General features: G+C 42.2%; 1 protein-coding gene across 1 annotated transcript in view; it reads left to right on the forward strand.

The window, feature by feature from the left end:
• Window positions 1-21,606, forward strand: part of FBN2 (fibrillin 2) — a 279,412-nt gene that overhangs the window by 60,021 nt on the left and 197,785 nt on the right. The window contains exons 6-7 of the mRNA XM_006131867.3: window positions 258-455; window positions 18,793-18,918. Coding sequence (XP_006131929.3) covers window positions 258-455; window positions 18,793-18,918 — 324 coding nt within the window. The remainder of the gene's footprint in view (window positions 1-257; window positions 456-18,792; window positions 18,919-21,606) is intronic.

Below are 21,606 nucleotides of genomic sequence, written 5' to 3' on the forward strand. Positions count from 1 at the left end.
TCTTTTTCAATAATAAATAATAAAATAAAATCAGGTCAAGTTTTAGCTATCTTTATAAAAATTAGTGCTTCCTATGGAAGGTTTCCTATCACGTATGCATGCAATACCACGATTTAAATTTCAAGAACCTGCTGCTAATTTATTTACATTGATATCTGTTGCAAAAAATTGGTTCCCTCTGCATTATATGGGCCAGTTGCTGGAGGCAGCATAGTATTTCCATCTTACATTCCATTTTTCCATTCTTCTTTTTCCAGATTATAGAACAGGCCCCTGTTTCACTCAGGTCAACAACCAGATGTGTCAGGGTCAGCTGACGGGCATTGTTTGCACAAAAACCCTTTGTTGCGCAACAATTGGACGTGCATGGGGCCATCCTTGTGAGATGTGTCCTCCCCAGCCTCAGCCGTGTCGTCGTGGCTTCATTCCTAACATCCGCAATGGAGCATGTCAAGGTAAGTCTTTTGGTTTGGCTGTGCATGGTTAGTGCATCATTAATGTTGTCTAGAAAAGTTCATATCCACCTAAAATCAGTGTTTATTTCTTCATAGTTTCAGAGACTCCATAAATCTATGAAATAATAAATGCATACAAATATAATACATTGCTGTTATGCACAGAAGTCCAATAATCTTGGAAATTCTGAAGTTTTAACTGGGATACAATGCACCTAATAAGGAAACTAATTATTGAGGGGACAAATACAAACAAAAAGATGATAATTAGAGAAAAAAGAGAGAGAGACGGGGACTATCTCTCATCCACTGGCTATGGTACAATGCTAGCTGAATGTGTCACACTGACCTTTCACTAAAGTAAAACTACCCATGTACTTTTGAGTTCTGTCTAGAAAAAAGAACTGATGGCCTTTCTGTTAATCTTTAGCCGTTTGGTTTCTAAAATGGTAGTTGGAGTCCTAGTTCTTTCTTTGCTATTTATTATATATTTGCACAACCTTGGTGGGAACACACAGATCTTGCAGTTGGAAGCATTAGTGGTGTGTCAGTCAATTTGTATGCAAAAGCTGAAGCCTGCATTAGCAGATCTGGTACCAGGAATGTTGCTTTGTGAATGGGCATTGTGTTTTTGGTGGAGTAATGAATGGTCAGACTGGCTCTCAGTTGGAGGTCTGAGTAGGTTTCAGGGGTGGAGCTGCCCCCAGGATCAGAATTAGACTTGCTGAGGCACAGAGCAGAAAGCTGAAGCCCAGAGGAGCTGTGCCACCTGGGGCTGAAGCGGAAGCTTGAGAAACTTAGCTTTGCAGTGCCCCATATTGTTGGGACCCAGGCAGTTGTCATGCTTGCTACCCCTAACGCCAGCCCAGGCTTTCATATGCAGAAACCAGTTGTTACGGCACAGATGGGACACAGATTTTTTTTTTATAGCATGTTTGAGGGGAGGCTTCATAAAGAAAAAGGTTGCGTACCCTGGCCTAAAAACTGAGAAGACCTGTCAAACTCCTTGTCTGATGCTCCATCCCCTTCTACCTCTTCTTTAGAAATCAGGACTGATTGTTTCACTCCCATATGACCTCACATAGATATGAGGATGATATAGGCATACATATCAAGAAAGTTTTTGTCTTTCCTGCTCTCCATCTCTTCCTTAGATTGAATTCTTAAACAAACTGTATGTAGAATGAAATGGCTAAAGACAGTAGAAATTCCAAATGAATTAGATGGTTACTTCTTTTCCATTGCATAGCTTATGTTAGTCTCAGGTTTAGATATGTAGTGAATTATAGACTTGTCTTAGTTACTTTCCCAGGATTCCTATCAGCCAAGTTGGCAAACATACCCTCTGGAGTGCAACTTTTGTACGTTTTCTCTAATTTGGCCACAAGACACATACAATACAGGATCTTTTTTGCTTTCAGTATTCTAGGACCCCAGGGCAGTCTCTCTTTTTGAGTGGGCAATGTTGTATATTGGGTTGTAGATATAGATCTTGTTATAGTAACTGAGTAGGTCACTGGGGTCAGCCCAGCTAATCTGGGCTTGTTCTAGTTAGTTCTGTGCTATGCAATGAAATGGACACTTGCAACTACTCAAGCTCTCTGCCTTTCCACTGATTTCTTCCTATATTGTAAAACTTCCTATACTGTAAAACTCCCCATGACATAACAGGCAAGTATCCACAGCTTGAGTAAGGTCTGGCTCTTTCAGATCTGAAATCAACTGTTACGATACGTGCATGGTTACAATCTGACAAGCCATTGCAAGTGCTTATTGCATTAGATAGAAAGTTTTTCACAATTCTGCTTGTAGCATATGGTAATGGCACTTCGCCATGTTTAGAAACCAAGCTATTCCTGTACTTAGGGTTGTAAATTGGGCTTCAGATTTTGTCATGCTCCAGTTAAATCCTGGAACCCTACAGTAAATATGCAGCACTTAAAAATGAAGACCCAATCTTCTGTTAAACCATTATGTGCATTTTTACTTCTTTGTGGCATCATCATGAATGGGCATAGCTCAGTAAAGACATTCATGGGAGAGTTTGTTACTGATATGAATCTCAGAATCAGCTACATGCACTGATCTGCTTCTGGGCATCAATATCTTTTAAGACTTTGAATTTTCCAAAGCCATTTCAGAAAATACGGTTTGGTTACAATGTTCTCTACTGGCAGATTGCCCAGTGTAACAGAGAGAATGCCTAACACAGTACAGGAGGGAATGATAATACCTTCCTCTAAGTAGTCCAATGTAAATACTTCCAGTCAGCACATCATTGTGGCTATAACACAGGATAATTTGATATCTAAGTGTTGGGATTAAAAATGCACTAAGATACCTCTGACCCAAAGGAAAGTGTATAAATGATGCAATAAAGATGCCTACAACACTGGGGAATTTTTGGTTTATATGCTGCATTCACAGTGATTCAGAAAGGCCATCTGGTGATACTTGTGAAATTTTATAGCTAATATTTGAATGATCGGCTCAGGAAGTGTACCCTGTAGTACTGCAGATCTGGCCATGTAATTTGTTTTAATGTTGTCACCAGGTGTAAACACATACATCATGGAACAAAGAGTGTAGGTCATATTTATAGGGTGGGACAACTTGTCCTGGGAAACAGTGGCTCTGAAAAATATTTGGGTTCATGGTGGATGGTCAACTGAATATGAGCTCTCAGTTTGATGCTGTGACTAAGCAGGCTAATGTCATCCTTGGATGCATAAACACAGAAATTTCACGTATAGAAAGGTTGTTTTATTTCTGTTTGGCATTAGAACAGCTGTTGCTGGAATACTGTGTCCAGTTCTGGTGTCCACGGTTTCAAGGAAGGATGTTGCTAAATTTGGAGAGGATTCAAAGAAGAGCCTTGAGAATGATTAAAGGGTTAGGAAATTCAAGAAGCTCATCTATTTAGTTTAGTAAAGAGAAGGATAAGTCTGTAAGTATCTGCATGGGAAACAAATATTTGATAATGGTCTCTTCCATGTAGCAGACTGAAGTATAATTAATATATTAGAAGCAAGAGGAAGACCAAGGACAGGGTAGGCCTATTGCTCAGTGAAGAGGGAGAAACAGTAACAGGAAACTTTGAAATGGCAGATTTGCTTAATTACTTCTTTGTTTTGGTTTTCACCAAGAAGATTGATGGTGATGGATTGTCTAACATACTGAATGCTAATGGAAATGGGGTAGGTTTAGAAGTTAAGATAGGAAAAGAACAAGTTAAAAAATTCTTAGAAAAGTTAGATATTTTAAAGTCACCAGAGCCTGATGAAATGCATCTTAGAATACTTTTCAGAGTGAAGAGGAGGTGTCTTTAGCTATCATTTTTGAAAAGTCATGGAAGCTGGGAGACTAGGTCTACTAGTCGACTACCTTGATAAGCATATGCTTCTCGGGTAGTTGAGTAGTGACTTGACTGGTCGCTTCCCCTCCAATTGCTGCCTCTGTCAGAGAGAGGCAGCAAGGCAGGGAGCAGGAGCTGGTGCTGGGGGAAGTTGGCTTAAAAGCCAATTTCCCTTACTACCATCTCCATGGGAGGGCAGGAGAGTCAGAGGTGTAGCAGAGAGAGGGGACAGGCGTGAGCCAGGAATTCCTGGATCACACCTAGTCCCCCTGATATGCCTCTGCCTTTTAAATGTTTTATGAGCCAGACTCAATACTTTTAAAAGGCAGAGGTATAGTGGGGTTAGCTTCTGGCCCTGGGAGCTAAGGCTGCGGCTCCTCTTATCAACTGATCAAGTAGTCGATGGAAATTCCATCAACTACCCGATTAGCTGATTAAAAGCAATTTAACATCCCTACAGGAGAGATTCCAGAAGATTGGAAAGGGGCAAATAGAATGCCCATCTATAAAAAGGGAAATAAGAACGACTCAGGAAACTACAGACCAGTCATTTTAACTTGTGTGCCAGGGAAGATAATGGAACAAGTAATTAAGGAGTTCATCTGCAAACATCTAGAAGAAAATAAGGTGATTGGTAACAGCCAGTATGGATTTGTAAAGAATAAATCATATCAAACCAATCTGATAGCTTTTTTTGATAGAATAACAAGCCGTGTAGATAGGGGAAAAGTGGTAGACTTTAGTAAAACATTTGATACAGTCTCACATGACGTTCTTATCAATAAACTAGGGAAATACAACCTAGATGGGGCTACTATAAGTGGGTGCCTAACTGGCTGGATAACCGTTGTCAGAGAGTAGTTCTTAATGGTTCACAGTCATGCTGGAAGGGCATAACAAGTGTGATTCCTCAGGAGTCTGTTTTGGGACTGGTTCTGTTCAATATCTTCATCAATGACTTAGATGATGTCGTAGAGAGTACGCTTATTAAGTTTGCAGATGATGCCAGGGTGGTTAAACACTGGAATAATTGCCTAGGGAGGTTGTAGAATCTCCATAACTAGAGATATTTAAAAGCAGGTTGGATAGACATCTATCAGGGATGATTATGGTGCTAGATACTGCTGTGACGGTAGGGGACTGGACTTGATGATCTCTCAAGGTCCCTTCCAGTTCTAGTATTCTATGATTCTATGGTAACAAGACTGAATGGCTGGAAGTCTAAGATGGACATATAAGAGTGGAAAGAAATTGTAAATTTGTAACAGTGAGGGAAATTAACCACTAGAACAATCAAGCCAGCATCATGGTGCATTCTCTGTTGTTGACAATTTTAAAATCAAGATAGAATTTTTTTAAAATGTGATCTAGTTCAAAAGGAATTATTTTGGGAAAGTTCTATTGACTGCATTACACACTGCATTACACAGGAAGCTAGTCTAGAGATGGCCCCACTTGTGTATTCTGGCCTTCGAATCTATGATTCCATTAAACTCCCTCCTTCCTTCCCCTTTATTTCCCTTCCTGCCTCTTACTACTTTCATCTTTTGTGTCTACTGTTGTGCTGTTGTTGCTACTGTTTCCACCATTGTCTTATGGTGCAATGCCTTAAAATTTGGTAGCACTTAAAGATGGTGCACCTCTTGTAACATCCATTTCTCTCATAAAATGTTTACGAGTTCGGGCTCTAATCTTAGAAGAAAATCGGGTCTTTTGAGGCTGTGACCTGTTCCAATTAAGAACCTGAAAACGTCTGCCCTTATCTCTTCATCTGGCATAGTTTTAATTATAGACTAAGAACCACAACTGTATTTACTAGTATAGATTCAAATCTTTAAATGTGTATACCCCTAACATTTTTAATTGATGCTGTTTAATTGATAATACTTGAATATAAAACACCACCCCTTTTCTTTCTTGTCTCTTGCATCTACTTTCCCTGTGTGCCCCACCCCCAGGACAAATTTCCTATGAGGCTGAGTGATGCCGGGGAGAAAGGAGGAGGTGCCTCAACTGGTTTTTTACAGCCTTCTCTCAGTTTTAACCATTCATGTTCTGCTGCTTCCATTTGTAATGTGTAATGCACATAATACATTACACATGCACTTTTTAACGTCTGCTTTTTGTGACAGTATAATATATGGGAACAGCCTATTAAAGACACAGGGGAAGCTTGTTTACTGGTAGAAATCTCCAAGATCAAACTCAACTGGATAAAGAAAACACTGGGCCAGATACTGTAAATCTGGCATGCCAATAGCAATTCCAGGTGCTGGGACAGAACAGTCAGTGGGCCCCCTTCCCCTTTCTCTCAGCTGGAGCCACGTGCACCTTCCGCTCCTTCTACCAGAGGCACCATATCTGCCTGGAGGAGCCCCAAGTTAGCTGCAGCCATACCATCCCTCTCTTCCCCAGACCCAATCCAGTCGTATTTGCTACTCAGCCCCCTGCATAAGACATATCAAAAGCATTTTAAGAGATGCTTTTCCCCAGAGCAAATAGAGTCTGGGGAAGAGATGGGAGGCAAAGTTGCAGCTGCCCCATGGCTCCTCTGGGCAGGGTCCAGGCCAGGGGTGGTTTGGAGGTGAGGGTGTAAATGCTTGGGGCGTCTCTAGGTGAGGGAGGGGGATTTGTGACTCCAGCCAAAGGAGTAAGGGTCTCATGGCTCCAGCCATAGGGTGGGGAGGGTGCAGATAGGAAGAGTGGAGCTGGGAGCTAGCACCGCCCCACACCAACACAGGCTCCACCTGTCACCCATCCTTGCATCCCACCTGGGTTCTCAACTGCCACTACCATGCAATAGTCAGGACCCCTGGTACCTTTTAAATAATGTGGGCTCCCTGGGCAATTGTCTCATTGCCCCACCTATCCCCCATCAGAAGGTCTGCTGTAAACTCTTTAAATCTTTCTGCGAAACTCATCTCTGGTGTAACTCCCGGTGATTGTTGGGTTACGCTAGGGATGAATGAAGCCCTTTACGCTCCGTGACCTCAGGGTGTTTTCCATTATTTCCAAGTTTTGGTTGCCAGTTAACTGTGTATAACAAATATTTCTAAGTGAAACGTGAACAATTAACTTCATTGTATAGGATGCTATATTAAAACAATACTGTAATTAACTTTATCCCGTGAATGAAGAATAACTGCTTAAAACAAGCATGATTTTTATTACAATTATTGTGTATGAAGATATGATTGTATTTCAGTCAACAGGAGTTAGCAAATGACATACTGAGAAGCTTGTAAGCACAAGGTGTTTTGGGGAGCAGAAGAGTTAAAATTCTTTGCAGTGGGTTTTGGATTTTACTCCAAGAAATAATTACTTATTACTTTGACAATAACGGCAAAATCCTGAGGAGTGCTGAGTTCCTGCAACTTCCATTGAGTCAAATCCTGAGGTCTTTCCAATTTGATTAGGCCTTACAGGTTCAGCTCTGAATGGGGGATGATTGCCATGTTAGGGGGAGCTGTGTGTAAGGATTGAGTAAAAACTGAAGCCTAGTTTATGCCTGGCCCTTACTTAAGTGTGTAGCAGGGAAGAAGTTTCTTCTTCTGCGTGCACACTAAAGCTGGGCAAATTTCTTTTGTTAATAGTTCCCACCCCCATCCCGGGAAAAAGAGAGAGAAGGAATTCTGAAATGCATTTGTTTTGACACTTTCAAAATTAAACTTTTGTTTTGACTTCTTTTGTTTTCAAATTATCTTTAAGATTATATTTTTTAATCCGCTCCCCTCTCGCACCAGCCCCACCTGCTACTCTGCACTGCTGCCTCTGATACAGGCACCAGCTGCTGGGACCTGCCCCTGGGCAGTATTTTAGTAACCCTGTAACCTCTAAAAATTGTTGCGACTACATGATATCTAACCTCTCTAGTGAGAATATCTTCCTGGCCCAACCAGAGAAAGGGATTAAAGTGCCCCTTTGTGAATAGTCAACCCCAGTCCAGCAGATCAGAGGCCTGTCCAGCCTGGAAGGGGTAGATTCTTAAAAGTGAGGTTCAAGGCCAATACTAGGTGGCCCACTAGCTTCGCAAAGCAGGAGCTGCTTACCAGGAGAGCTGCTGAAGAGTCTCTGCTGCCTGGACCTGCTTGGCAGAGGGGCCATCTCTACTTTTTCCTTTTCAAAGCTTGGAGTACTCGCACTGGGCCCCTCAGACACACAGCGGGTTAAGACGGGTGGGCAATAAGAGGCCCCTGGGATGGACGTGGTTCACCAGGGTTAGTTCCAGCTGAACCGCCAGAGGCTTTATTTACCTGTGTGTCTGGAGGTATGGATGCTTCAAGCTCATGTTGGTTGGGAACAGTGAACCGTGGCCAGTGGGAGATGAGTGAGCGAATCTGCATTTGTGCAGGTAAGTAAAACGCCAGTGACCTGCAAAGGGCTAGCCCCGGCAAACCGTGTCCTGCCCACGGGCCACTTATTGCCCACCATTCTGTTAGTCTCTGTTCAGAGGGATGGGTTCCTATTTACTTTGGCCTTACGGGGAGTAGCTAAGTGAGCCGAGAATGTTTTGTTGGCTGCAAGATTTACCTCTTTCATTTGAACTTCTGTTGCATACTCAACATTGCTTCCCTAAGCTCTACATGTGGAGGTCCTAACCCCATACTGCAAGCCATTTCAGTGTCTATATATCCAAGGAAGGACTTCTGGGACAAGAGAGGTGCTCACCATCACCCCAAGGAGACGCCCTACAGGTTCAGACTATGACACAGTCTTTAGTCTGTCACAGTAAGGAACATGGCCTTTGCTGAAAAATAATTGAATTAACTGAAAACCAGTCTAAATCGGGTATCATCTGCAATAAAGAAGTTTTACACATGTTGCTAAAAGCCCCGAAGACCAGAGTTGAGGGTGGAAATGAAAGGGGGCATGAAAGATAATACCAGATTAGTGATTTCTAATTGGGATTACCGCTATTTTCCTAGCTGTTGTCTCAGGAGGACCATACCTGTCTCTTTCTCTATCACTCTCACAACAGAAGAGCATTAGAAGACAGCACTAATTCATTTCTAGCTTTCTTTAAGAGTTGTAAAATAGATAAATTAAATTCTTCACTTCAGTAGGTAATTTGCTGATGACATTGGCCAAAATTAATGGAGAAACTGGACTCTAATCAGTAGGAACTGATATAGTGGGATATATAGGCTCTTTGATATCATGGGCACTATATAAGGAAAGAAATTAGACAAATGTGGATAAGAGAGAGCACATTTGGAGGAGTTGGAGGGTTGTATCATGAGAAAGTTACATGAAAAACAAAGATAATCAGAACTTGCCAAATTTATCTGGAGATTTATTTTATTAGGTTCCATGAGACACCAGGGAGTCACATGAAGTCCCTGGTCCAGATGGAGAGGGAATTGGCTTGAGTACTAACTAATTGAGGAGCTATCCTCACTTATTACTAAATTGTATCAACGATTGTATCACTGACTTCTGGTATTTTTCTAGATTCAACTGTTAGTCTTTTAGAACTGCTGACCTGTTTTATCCTAGATTAGGGTTTGCCTACATTTGCCTAAAATTAAACTAGAATAAGGTAGCATGTGCACTTCCAAAGATTGAAGTTAATTAAAAATAACTATCCAGCATAATTCCCCATGTAGGGAAGCCCATACTTAAAGAACAAATAGTTCTGTATCTGTAGGAATATCTGTCCTAATCTATACAATCAAAGTGCTGATGCAGATTATATAGAGTTAACTGATGTCATTTGCACAGTGAAGGAGCCAAAGGCTGAGGTTGGAGTAGGAAAAATAACAAGGAGTGTAAGATAAAGCAGCCTGCTTTTGTTTTTGTATGACCTTGGGCCATACATTTAGCTAAATAGGGATAATTTCACTAAATAGGGATAAAAGCCTAGCTGGCTGGCTAAAGAGACAAGGTAGATGAGGTAATATATTTAGTTGGAGCAACTTCTGTTAGTAAAAGTGACAGGTTTTTAAGCTACACAGAGCTCTTTTTTATGCCTAGGAAAGGTACTCGGCTGGGAGGCTGGCATTTTTTGTGGATGAATCAGTTTGCAGAGCAAGTAGAATGCTATAGATTTATTTATTCATTAATGATACCGTGGCAACCTAAAAAGGAATTTAAAAATAAACCAATTTTTAAAAAAAACAACTAGTAGTCCTATGGCACCTTAGAGACTAACAAAAATCTATAGTATTAGGAGCTTTTGTGAGTAAAACCCATTTCATCAGCTGATGGACTTACGATACTATATATTTCTGTTAGTCTCTGGGCCCTGGTCTACAATAGGGAGTTATTTCGAAATAACTCCCCTTATTTCAAAACAACAAGTAGAGTGTCCACACTAAGGATGTTAAATTGCAGTTATCTGGCTAATTGTGACTAAACAATTAGTTGATAAGGACTGCTCTGCAGAGCTGCGGTGCGGTTAGCTCCTGGAGCCGGTTCATGCTGCCCCTGGGAGCCACCCGTTTTGCGGCTTTGCATTTTAAATGCCACCAGGCTCTTACTATATTTAAAATGCAGAGGTGCAGTGTCCTGGACCAGCGCGGACCAGCACTGCTTGGTCCCAGCTCTCACTGAGTCCAGCAGCTCCTGTTTGCGGTGGCCAGGGGCTTCTGCCGGAGCAGTTGCTGTGCGTGGCCAGCCCAGGCTGCCGTGAACAGGGACTGCATGGCTGCATAATCTTATTGAGTAGTCGACTATCCTTAGTCCACATTACCAAGCCCGTAATTTCGAAATAAGGAACTGATTATTTTGAAATAATAACTCTGGCTTTCCTTGGGGAATAAGATTATTTTGAAATAACTCCTGAAATAACTATTTTGAATTTAGTTATTTCAAAATAATTTCCTAATGCAAACATGCTCTAAGGTGCCACAGGACTATTCCTTGTTTTTGAATGATAGACTACCCTTCCAAATTTGCTATCCCTCCAAATTTTTAAATCTACTCTCAGCAGTTTCTTTTCTTCTTAAAAAAAAATAGACTTTCTGACTAATTTTTAACTCGGGGAAGATAGAAATGACACTTGTCATGCTCCCAAGGGATCAGACGATACCTCATTCCAAAATACTCGAACAAGAGATGGTCTTAGTTGAAAATGTTTTCCTTAACAGTCCTTCTTAGCTACTCCCTTTCCTCTTCAGACAGTGATTCTTAGCACCAGAGAGAGAGAATTCCTACCTCTTTCCCCCACTTCGAACCACTATTGAGTGGCAAATCCTATCTCAAGGGTTTTCCCAGACATTTCCCCCTCTCCTGCTTGTTATAAAAATGGGACTGAATTGTAGGAGATGATATGCTGAGAAATAATATAACAATTTATCCAATCAGAGATGGTAAAAAAAAAAAAGTCAAATTCATGATGGAAAACCAACAGATATTAATTTCCTAATAGTCAGCTCTCTTAAACCAGTTGTATTTACCTGGACTCCATCTGGCTCCCCCTGAAATCAATGCTATCACTCTTAGGCTCAGAACCCCTGATTACTGATAAAACCTTAAATTATTAAAATAAGAAAAAAAATCGAATATGGTTTTTATCATTTCTGCTGCTCATTTCTTTTGGATTATTTTACTCATCTGGGACAAACAAAAATGGCTAGTCTTGTTAACTGTATTCTAAGCCATTTAGCTGTCTGGTTCCTATGTACTTACTTAATTAAAAACAATCAAATCTATTTTCACTTAAATTAAAATATAATATTCAGGAGACTGTTAGCTTCTGTTTGGTAAAAAATTTAGTTTTAAAAAATCAATCCAAGCTTTGTCCTCTAAATTTTGAGTCTAAAATACAGTACCTGACATTCCTTTGAGTATATCTGACAGACCTTCCCTCTCCCCCATTTCCTTAAGCGTTTTTTTTTAAATATATCTTTAGGATTTTCTGAGAAATTGTCCAGTCATCAGAGTGAGGGTCAGAGTTGGCTGGGTTTTCAAAGATGCATGTGTAAAGTTAGCAAGGCAAATCCTACAGGCAGTTACCAGAAAAATGTCTGAAAAAGCAAAGGACCTATTTTCACTTGCCAGATACTATCAAACCCATGAACACATGGAAACATTCTACCTAATTTTTAGCATATTGAAACTCTTGGTATACACAACTGCGCTTAAAGAATAATTCATTTAATTTTGTGTTTATGGCACTAAGAATGTTTTTTAATTCATTTGGCCCTCAGAAGCATGAATATTTGGGCAATGAAAAATGTTGAAATTGATTCATAGTTAAACCTGGCTGGCAAGGTAGAACAAAAACACCCAAACCACCTCTCCCCTCTATTTGATCAAAAAATTGTAGTGTGTGCAGACAAATGATTCCCATGGCTTAAAAAGTTATTCAGAAAATAATTCATTGAATAAGCCATTTTAAGAATATATTTTATTAACCTTGCCCTTTTTAGTCATTCCAAATTCCAGAAGGCTAATAACATACTTCTAAAACCCTTATTTGGACAAGTCAGGGGGAGTGGGTGGTGGTTGTGATGTGAAAGACAAGAAGCAGTCTCATTGACATGAGTTACACTCAGAACTAGGGATGTTAAGGACTAGTCACTTCCTTCCCCTTGCTGCCTCTATCAGAGGGGAGGGTACTTCAAAGCGGCAGCACCACACAGAGCCTGGGGTCAGCTGCTCCGTGTGGCGCTGCCACTTTGAAATGACGCATAGGTGGTATTTCAAAGTGGCAGCGCTGCTTGGAGCTCACGGTCAGCTGACCGCCACGGTGTTTCAAAGGGGCAGTGCTGCCCTATTGACTAATTGAATAGTAAATGAAAAAGTGCATTGACTATTCAGTTAGTCAATTACATTATACTTAACATCCTTACTTAGAACTCCTTGCAGGATTAGGCTTCTAAGTTATATTTCATTAATTAACAATGGTGCTTAATGTATTCATTCACTTTATATTACAGGTTATGCCTCCCTTAACCTGGACTCTCTGGTCCGGCAATGTTCCTGGACCACAGAGCCCAGTTATAGGGAAATCGGGCCACAGGGCAGGAGCTGCAGGAGAGTGCGGACACTCAGTCGGAAGCCAGAGCACAGGGCCCAGAGGGGCGAGTGGTGCAACAGGGAGTTCTGGCCCCTGCGGCCAGGCAGTAGCGGGGCCCAGCAGTGGCAGCCACAGGACTCTGGCCCCAGCCATGGAGCTCAGGATGGCAGCGGCAGCCACAAGTTCTATCCGACGCCAGCAGCAGCCACTGCCAGGCAGGCAACAGTGGGCAGGCAACAGGGGCAGCAAGACAGTACAGGCTATGTTGGGAGGGACCTCCCTTGGTCTGGCAAATCCTGTTGTTTGGGCCTGGTCAGGTCCCGAGGGTGCCAACCTGTATAAGATTATTTTAAACATTTCCCTTAAAGTGAAAATGTAACTCACCCAAGCACACATTTGGATTAGCATCTTTCCTATAAATTGTTTAACGTGTAAGCCAGCTCATGTGATTGAGGCTTTGCAGGATCAGCACCTCACTTAGCAAGACTGAATTCATATTTCTTCATTGGACATGTTTCCTTTGTGCAGCAGTGTGCTGTGTAAAATAACTATCCCTGAGATGGTCTTTCTTTTCTCCCCTTTCAAAAAAAACAAACAAAAAAAAACCAAAAAAAACCCACGTGGATTAGAGTTGTAAGTAATTAATGGAATTACTTGAATTTCAAAATTTAGTTCACTTTTCTTTTTCTGCAACTTACTCATTTCCTGTTGCTACTGCAATTAATTTATAATTACTTAATGTCTTTGGCTTACAAGGCAATGACGTGCACTCTTGTGAGATTCAAACTGAGACCGTCTTTGTGAAAGCCACCAGTAAACTCTGGTAATGCTGTTGTCAAATTAATCTGCTACTGACAATGTCAGTAAATGGTGATTATTTTTAACCACTACTTTGCTGAAGCATAATTTAAATAAGCAGCGATGACTGACAGGGGATGGATTTATATTCAGCATCTAAAGTCCATTTTTAGGTTCACAAGTCAAAGGCTAAGTACAATACAGGTTGAACCTTTGTGGTGCAGGACTCTGTGGTCCAGCAACATCTGTGGTCTGGAAGGACCATAGATGTTGCTGGACTAGAGAGCCCCAGCATAGAGATTACCTCTGGCTGGGAACAGAGAGCTGAGCAGCAGAGCCCGCAGCCAGTGGAGCTGGGAAGGGGAGAGGGCAGCAGAGGCCACAGCTTACGGGGCCATGAATGCTGGCAGGGCTGACAGGGCTGCGAGCACCCACAGGACCGCTGCCGGAGCTCGTGGGTCGCTGCTGAAGCCCACAGGGCTGCTGAACCTTGCAGGGCTGCTGCAGCCAAGGAGCTGGGGATGGTGGTGCCACGTAGCTGGGGAGAGGAGCCCAGCAGAGAATCTGGCACCACTTCCTCCCCACCTCTCCCGACCTTGTCTGGTCTAGAAAACTCCCTCGTTCAGGAACGGATAGGTCTGCAGGGAGCCAGACCAAGAAGGTCTAACTTGTAATTGTATGCTAGAGGGGGCATGGGTAGATTTAGCGTGAGGGAACTCTCTGGGTATGGCTAAATCATACCTGCCAAGTATGATGTCCCTGGACTCATGATCAGACGGGGGTAATTTTGCATTCTGTATAGACCAAATTGCACCAAATGGTAAAAAATTATTTTAAAATAATATTATTACCAGGAAGAACATACTTAGCCCCTGCCCTTAAAAGCGCTTCACTACACCCACAGTCTAATTGGTGCATTTGCACACTGTACTGTGTAAAATAATCTCAGAAGTTACAGGAAAAAAGTAAAAACACTTCCAACAAATGTAATAATGTTTGTTTGGCAAGCAATGTTGCCTCCTTTCTTGGTAATGACAAACTGCTTTTGCTTAAATGGTAAACCAGATGACTAGATCTCAAAATCAGTCATCCTATTTGTCTACAGCACAGAAACTGGGGTCATGAGGCTGCTGGCGTTTTTTTTATTTGGTGGGCTGGAAAGGGAAGAAACCGTTAAATTATTGGCAGTGCATCACTGGAAAAGGGAGAGGTAAAAGAGAGTCAAAGCCAAATAAAATGGATGTGAATGTGAAAGAAAAAGAATGAGGAAAAAGCGGGTGCTTTTGTAACCACTTTTTAAAAAAATACTTGTCTTCCTCCTGCTTGATTTAAAACAAACAAAAAAAAATCTCAAATCGTTAAAAACTTCCTCCCCACAAACTGATTAGGAGGCAGGCTAGCTGACTGAGGGCACATCTACACTGAGAGAAGATCAAATCTAATATGGTCAATTTCCAGGCACCTGATTTTGCAAAGTAAACTGATTCCATGTCCTCACTGTGGGCAAAAATCAAATGTAGTATGAAGTAGTGTGTCCCCATTAGGGTACCTACTGTCCATTCAGAGAGCAATGTACCATGGGTAGCTTTGCACTCTGGACTATGCTCCCAGTGGCTGCTGGGACCAAAACTGTGCAAAGGGTGGTTATGGGTTCATGTCGTCAGCCTCCCATAATGCACTCATCTAGTCCCTCTCCCCTTGCATGAGATCAGTTGGAGGTAGTGTGCGTGCACTTTTTTGTGCACTGGTTGCCCATGTAGATGCCATGGAACCCAGTTTGCAGCACAACTTTGTGATGCTGATGTGTGTTGTGGAGCACCTAATAGTGTAGTAGTTGGAGAGCGTACTCATGTTGCTCCTCTAGGAAGAGGATGAGGACGAAGCTTGGCGTGACATAGTCACTGTTCCATACAAGGCCTGGTGCTGATGCTAGCACAGCCACCAGTCAATCCTGTGGGCACAGTGCAATGTCGGTTCTGGCACCGTGAGACAAGCTCAGACTGGTGGAACTTCACTGTGGTGCAGAGATGGCACAATCAGCGGTGGCTGTAGAACTTCCGAATGGGCAAGGCCACTTTCTTGGAACTTTGAGAATGGCTTTCCCCTGCTCTGAGGCACCAGAATACCCAAATGAGAGCTGCTGTGACCATGGGGAAGTGCATGGCAGTAGCCCTATGGAAGCATGTAATGCCAGACAGCTAGGCTGTGTCTAGACTGGCAAGTTTTTCCGCAAAATCATCTGATTTTCCGGAAAAACTTGCCAGCTGTCTACACTGGCTGCTTGAATATCCGGAAAAGCACTGACGATCTCATGTAAAATCATCAGTGCTTTTCCAGAAATACTATGCTGCTCTCGTTCGGGCAAAAGTCTCTTTCCGAAAGACTTTTGCGCAAAAGGGCTAGTGTAGACAGCATAGTACTGTCTTCCGCAAAACAGCCTCGATCGTGAAAATGGCGAGCGGGGCTTTTTTGCGGAAAACCGTGTCTAGATTGGTCACGGACGCTTTTCCAGAAAAAGTGCTTTTGCGGAAAAGCGTCCTGCCAATCTAGACACGCTTTTCCGAAAATGCTTTTAACGGAAATATTTTCCGTTAAAAGCATTTTCGGAAAATCATGCCAGTGTAGACGTAGCCCTACTGTTCAGTGGGGAATCAGTTTGGGGTGGGGAAATCTAGAGTGAGGGCTGTTGTCATAGAATAGGGGAGGGCAAGATAGGATTCATGGGCCACATCTGGCCCACCAAGCCACCAGATCTGGCTTATGGACCACTCTGCCAAGACCCTCAGGCACACAGCAGCCATGTGGCTCTCTGCTCTGGAGGGAGGAGGAGGCTTTGTGTGATCTCCCTGCCCCAGCCCAATCCTCAGCTCCTCTAGTCCGGAAACAATCAGCCAGTAGGAGCTGAGAGATTGGACAGGAACGGCGCAAGCCTCTTCTCCCTCCCAAGGCAGAGAGCCACGTGGAGAAACCAGCCTGCAGTTTTACATAATCTGGGGCTGCAGCAGATAGGGAGCCAAGCACCTGACTTTGGAGGTGCTGCAGGGCTGCTGGCCAGGATATGCTTAGGTAAGTGTCTCCCAGCCAGAGCCTGCACTCCTGCCTCTCCCGCACTTCAACTCCCTCCTCCAGGTCACCATCCAAACCAGCTGCACCCCCCTACCTCAGGTCACAACTCCCTTCAAGACCCTGTACTCCCTCCTACACCCCTCCTCCAGGCCAGAATCCTCTCCTGCACCCATACTCTCTCCCTGAGCCTGCACCCCAATTTCTGCCCTGGCCCAGGTTACAACCCCTTCCTTCACCCAAACTCCTTCTCAGACCCCACCTCCTCTCCTGCACCCCAGTCCCTTATCCCATGCACCCTTCTGTACCCTACCTCCATCTTATACCCCCCACCTCCTCCACAGAAAAGTGCAGCTTTTAACCACTTTCCAAAATCTTGGAGTGGCCACCCACCAAAACTTATTGCCCACCCTTGTCATAGTAATAGCCAAGGCAATCAATACCTTTGTGCTAGGGAGGACTGTAACTCTGGGAAATATGGATCCCATAGTGGATGGCTTTGCTGTGATGGGGTTCCCTAACTGCGGTGGGATGAGAGACAGAACACACATCCCCATCTTGGCCTTCAACCACCATGTCTTAGAGTACATCAGCTGGAAGGGGTATTTCTTCATTGTGCTATAGGCGCTGGTGGATCACAAAGGCCATTTCACCAACTTCAATGTGGGATGATCAGCTTTGGCAGTGGGAAGGGCTCATGTGTACTGTCTTTGGTTCCCCAACCTGGGGTTGTGCAGTAACTTTTGTTGTCAGAAGGGGCTCATGGAGCAAGGAAGCTTGAGAACTGTTGGGCTAGGAAACTGTGTGGGTTTGGACTCAGTCTGCCTTCTCCAAACCCACAAATATGGATGTCTTGTGAGCTCCCCTCTCTGAAATTTTTGGAGACAAAGGTACCCCATAAAGAAAATGCCTCAACCCAGCTAAAATCAGCAGATTCTGACTCCCCAGAGTTCACAGAAGTGGAGGTGAGTCTTTGGGCACTTAATCAAATTATTAATTCCTTCACAATAAGCAAACATACATACAATTCCAAAATGTCATAGAGCTGTAGTTTAAGTGAGCTTTTGAAAAGAGAGCTGTGAGAGCTAATGAGAGGCTAAGTATCTGAATGTATACATCACACATTAGCCTGAAGCCTGCTTTCTATTCCTCCTTCCCCCTTTTTAGTACAAAGAGTTTCTCTATGTGGCTCTGGCCTACACTGGTTAGTTCAGAGAGATCTCTGTAAGATATTCTGTATTATTTTAACTACTCCTCGATCTAGCTGTAACAAATTCAGTCACTGGGGTTGTGCTTGATAGCAAGTACAGAAATACAGGATGTTTTTGTCTGTAAGGAAAATGCTTTACATGTGTGGGCCTATTGCACTTTAAAAGTATAGCATTGTAATGGATGTTTTTGAAAAATTCTTGGCTCGTACATTATTGTGTATACTGTAAAAAATAAACAAGAAGCAAGGGTTTTGCCCACTTGCTCTCATTTTGCAATGAATGAGCTTGTAATAAACCAAAATTATGGGCATGAGATTGGTTCCCCTACTTCCCAGTGCTAGGATATATTTTTAAAATACATTGTAATCAAGTTGGGAAGAAAGTGTAATTTAAATTGGAAATAGTGCATGCTAAAGCACAGCAGAAATATACTTTAGATGAACTTCACAGGAAGAATGAGGATTTAGTACATTATATAAAATACAATTTAACAATTGTGGATCTCCACACTAACAAGTCTATGAAGTCTAGTAGGCCCTGAATATTGGTTGCATACTTGATCAGTCAGAGGCGGCCCGTCCATATAGGCGAACTAGGTGGTCACCTAGGGTGCCAAGTTACATGGAGCGCCAAATGATGGTGCAATATCACTGAGGGGTTTGGAGGTGGGGACGCTGATTGCATGGTTCGCCTTGTTGCTGGCAGCTAGTCTAGGACCACCCCTGGATCTAATATATCACAATTTATAGCTTAGGTGAAAGGGGAATAAAGCATGGGTAAGGGTCAATGCCAGAAAAAGTGGTCTCCAAATTCACCATGAAATGCAGTAATGCAAAATGATGGGTATTTTTTCAGAATGCTTTCAAAGATGGAGCTGTCCATCTGTTTATCTCAACTGTAATTCAAACAATGTCTGATTTCAAGCAAACTACTGTTTTCTCTTTATAGATGTTGATGAGTGTCAGGCTATACCAGGTGTCTGCTCAGGAGGAAACTGTATTAATACAGTTGGCTCTTATGAATGCAAGTGTCCTGCGGGTCACAAACAGAATGAAGCAACTCAGAAATGCGAAGGTAAGTGTACAGTGTCAGAACATTTTTTAATGTTGATCATTGAATGAAAGTGAAGTATCTCTTGGTGCTGTGGTTTTAGAGACTTGTACAGTGGTTCATGACTGGAGTCTTTCTGATAATGAAAGAAAAAAGTTTGGAAAGTTTTGGGTTTACTACATAGAATTTTACTTATGTTTGATATAGAGAGGCATGAGCAGTTGTATTTGTGTTGTGCATAGTCATCATTAGGCTCATCATATCGTCCATATCCTGTTTTGTTGTTCATACATTCTACTAGACAGTTTTCCAAGTTATCTGCGAAACTGAATAAAACAGAAAATAATCAAGTTCCAAAATAAATAGAAAAAATGGAGGAGAAAAGACTTAACATTCAGCATTTGGAACCAATTGTGCTACCATGGTTTATTTTTTTAAAAAAGTTCTAAATATTCTAGTTTTAATGGATATAATCAACCTATTGATCATACTAACAGCTGAACTGGTGAAAGGGTTGAGAAATTACTACCATATATAATTTCTTTTAAAGAGGTACTTGAGTACATGCAAGCCCCAAAGGAGACTACATTCTTTTAGTGCTGTAGGGTCTAATCTCTGCTTTAATTGACTAAGTCAGTTGAGACTCAGACTCTGTCAGTATTCTAAAATAGTGTTGTTTACATGGTAAACATGTTAATAGGCTAAGGGAAAAACTTTTTGTGAAGTTTTAAAGCAGTGTAATGGAAAACTGTTAAGATATTTAGTACAAATGCTACATAAACTTAACAGTTCTAATAATTTTATGAACTGCTCATCTGAGAGGTGTCGCTGTAGTTTGTATGTGTTGGATGCTCACAGTAATGATATTTGCTTACACTTGAAATTATTGCTTGATTTGATTTTTTTAATGTTCTGATGTATGTAAGTTTTATTTCTAGATTTATTTGTGTGAATTAAGTTATCATGTGGTTAAAGGAAACAAGAACATGTGAACTTTACTTGTTCCATGAAATATTTTCTAAGGCCTTGTCTATACTAAAGCTGGAAGGTCAACTTAAGGTACACAATTCCAGCTATGTAAATAATGTAGCTAGAGTCAATGTACCTTAAGCCAAGTTTTGGCGCCGTCCCCACAGTGAGAGGTCGACAAGAGAAATGCTCCCATCAACTTCCCTTACTCCTCGCAACTGCGAGGAATACTGCGATCGTGGCTGTTGTCAGTGTTCAATTTAGAGAGTCTTTACTAGCATTGATCTTTGTGGCAGTGAAGACAAGCCCTTAGAAAGGAAAGATAATTTGTCTTTCAAGTCTTATAGGAGAGAATGTGCAGTCCTGTGATTTGCAGTTAGACACAGTTTAGGTAAGCTACTCGATTCTTTAAGACTGAGTTGAGTTCATTTAAAAACAAACAAATGTGGCTAGATGCCTATGGCCAAATGTTGAAGTAATCTTAGTTTGAGCTCGGAACTTTTGCTTGCAATCAAATAATGGGATTTAAAATTGACAGTGAAATTAATTTGGAAATCATATTTCCATATCAAATTTTGTGACTATATTGTTATACAAAAATCTAATGTTACCAAAAAGGCTAAAGCAAAACCAAAACCAAACACAAGTTAAATGGTTTTATTTGCTTTTCCTGTTTTTGTTTATTTTATGCATTTGGCAATATTTTCAGTATAGACCGTTTTCCTCTTTTGTAGATAGTACGTTTCATTTCCTTTCTCAAGGTCTTTTAGCATGATGCCATTATGGTCATGCATTACTTTGGGAGAAGCTTGTGTACGTTTTCTTCCCTGAGCCCTTTAACAAGCTATTAACCGATAATATATGAAGCTACCTTTGTGTTTGAATTGGGGTGAGGAAGGCTTTTTCTTCTGTAGGACCTAGCACACTGGCTGAGAAGCAACAGGAGTTGTGTGTGTATTTAAGGTTGTTCCTGTGCAAATGACCAGGGAATTCCAGAACCCTGGCAGGTGGGCCAAGGGGCCTCCCCTTGGACCACAGAGATAAGCAAGGGTCAGGGAATGTCAGGAGCTCTGTGGGTTATATCTATACTGCATTGTAAACCCAGTTTTGTGGGACTTGGGCTTGTGGACTTGGTGTTTCTAAATCTGTACTTGAATGTCCACGCTGCTTTGAAACCTGAACAGCCATGTTATCATGTCCAACCTACACTATGCACACCTTCTGACTCGGGTCTGTGACTTGAGCTGCAAAATGACAGCGCTTGGACTGAAATTGCAATGGGATTCCAAAAGCCTGTGATGAGGATGGGTCAATAGGCTGTGACCCTCGCCTCTGGTAAAGGGTGAGAGGCTATGTGGAGTGCCAAACACTATCCGCCTCGGAGTGCAGGACCCCCCAAATGAGGCTGTCTTTCTGCCATATCTGGTGTCAGGAGTAGGATTGGTTAACAGCACAGCAAAGATGGGAGGGTGAAGAACAAAAACACCGAACCCTCCACCACCAGGATCTTGTTTTTTTTTTTTTTTTCTTTTCCCCCTTATTCATTTGTGTTAGCAATACTCACCACAGTGGAGGACGGGGTTAAAGCTCTGGTGTGAGTCATGGGAGTCCAACAGGAGGCCACCCGGGTACAGTGGTTAGCGCTATAGGAAGCTACCTAGCTGCAGCAAGAAACCAACCAGTTACTAATAAATCAAGCGGCCTCTGATCGAGCCCTCCTCCAAAAGGTGGTGCAAAGCTAAA

The sequence above is a fragment of the Pelodiscus sinensis genome, chromosome 6 (genome assembly GCF_052426305.1).
Source record: "Pelodiscus sinensis isolate ZL-2025 chromosome 6, ASM5242630v1, whole genome shotgun sequence".
Taxonomy (NCBI): Eukaryota; Metazoa; Chordata; order Testudines; family Trionychidae; genus Pelodiscus; species Pelodiscus sinensis.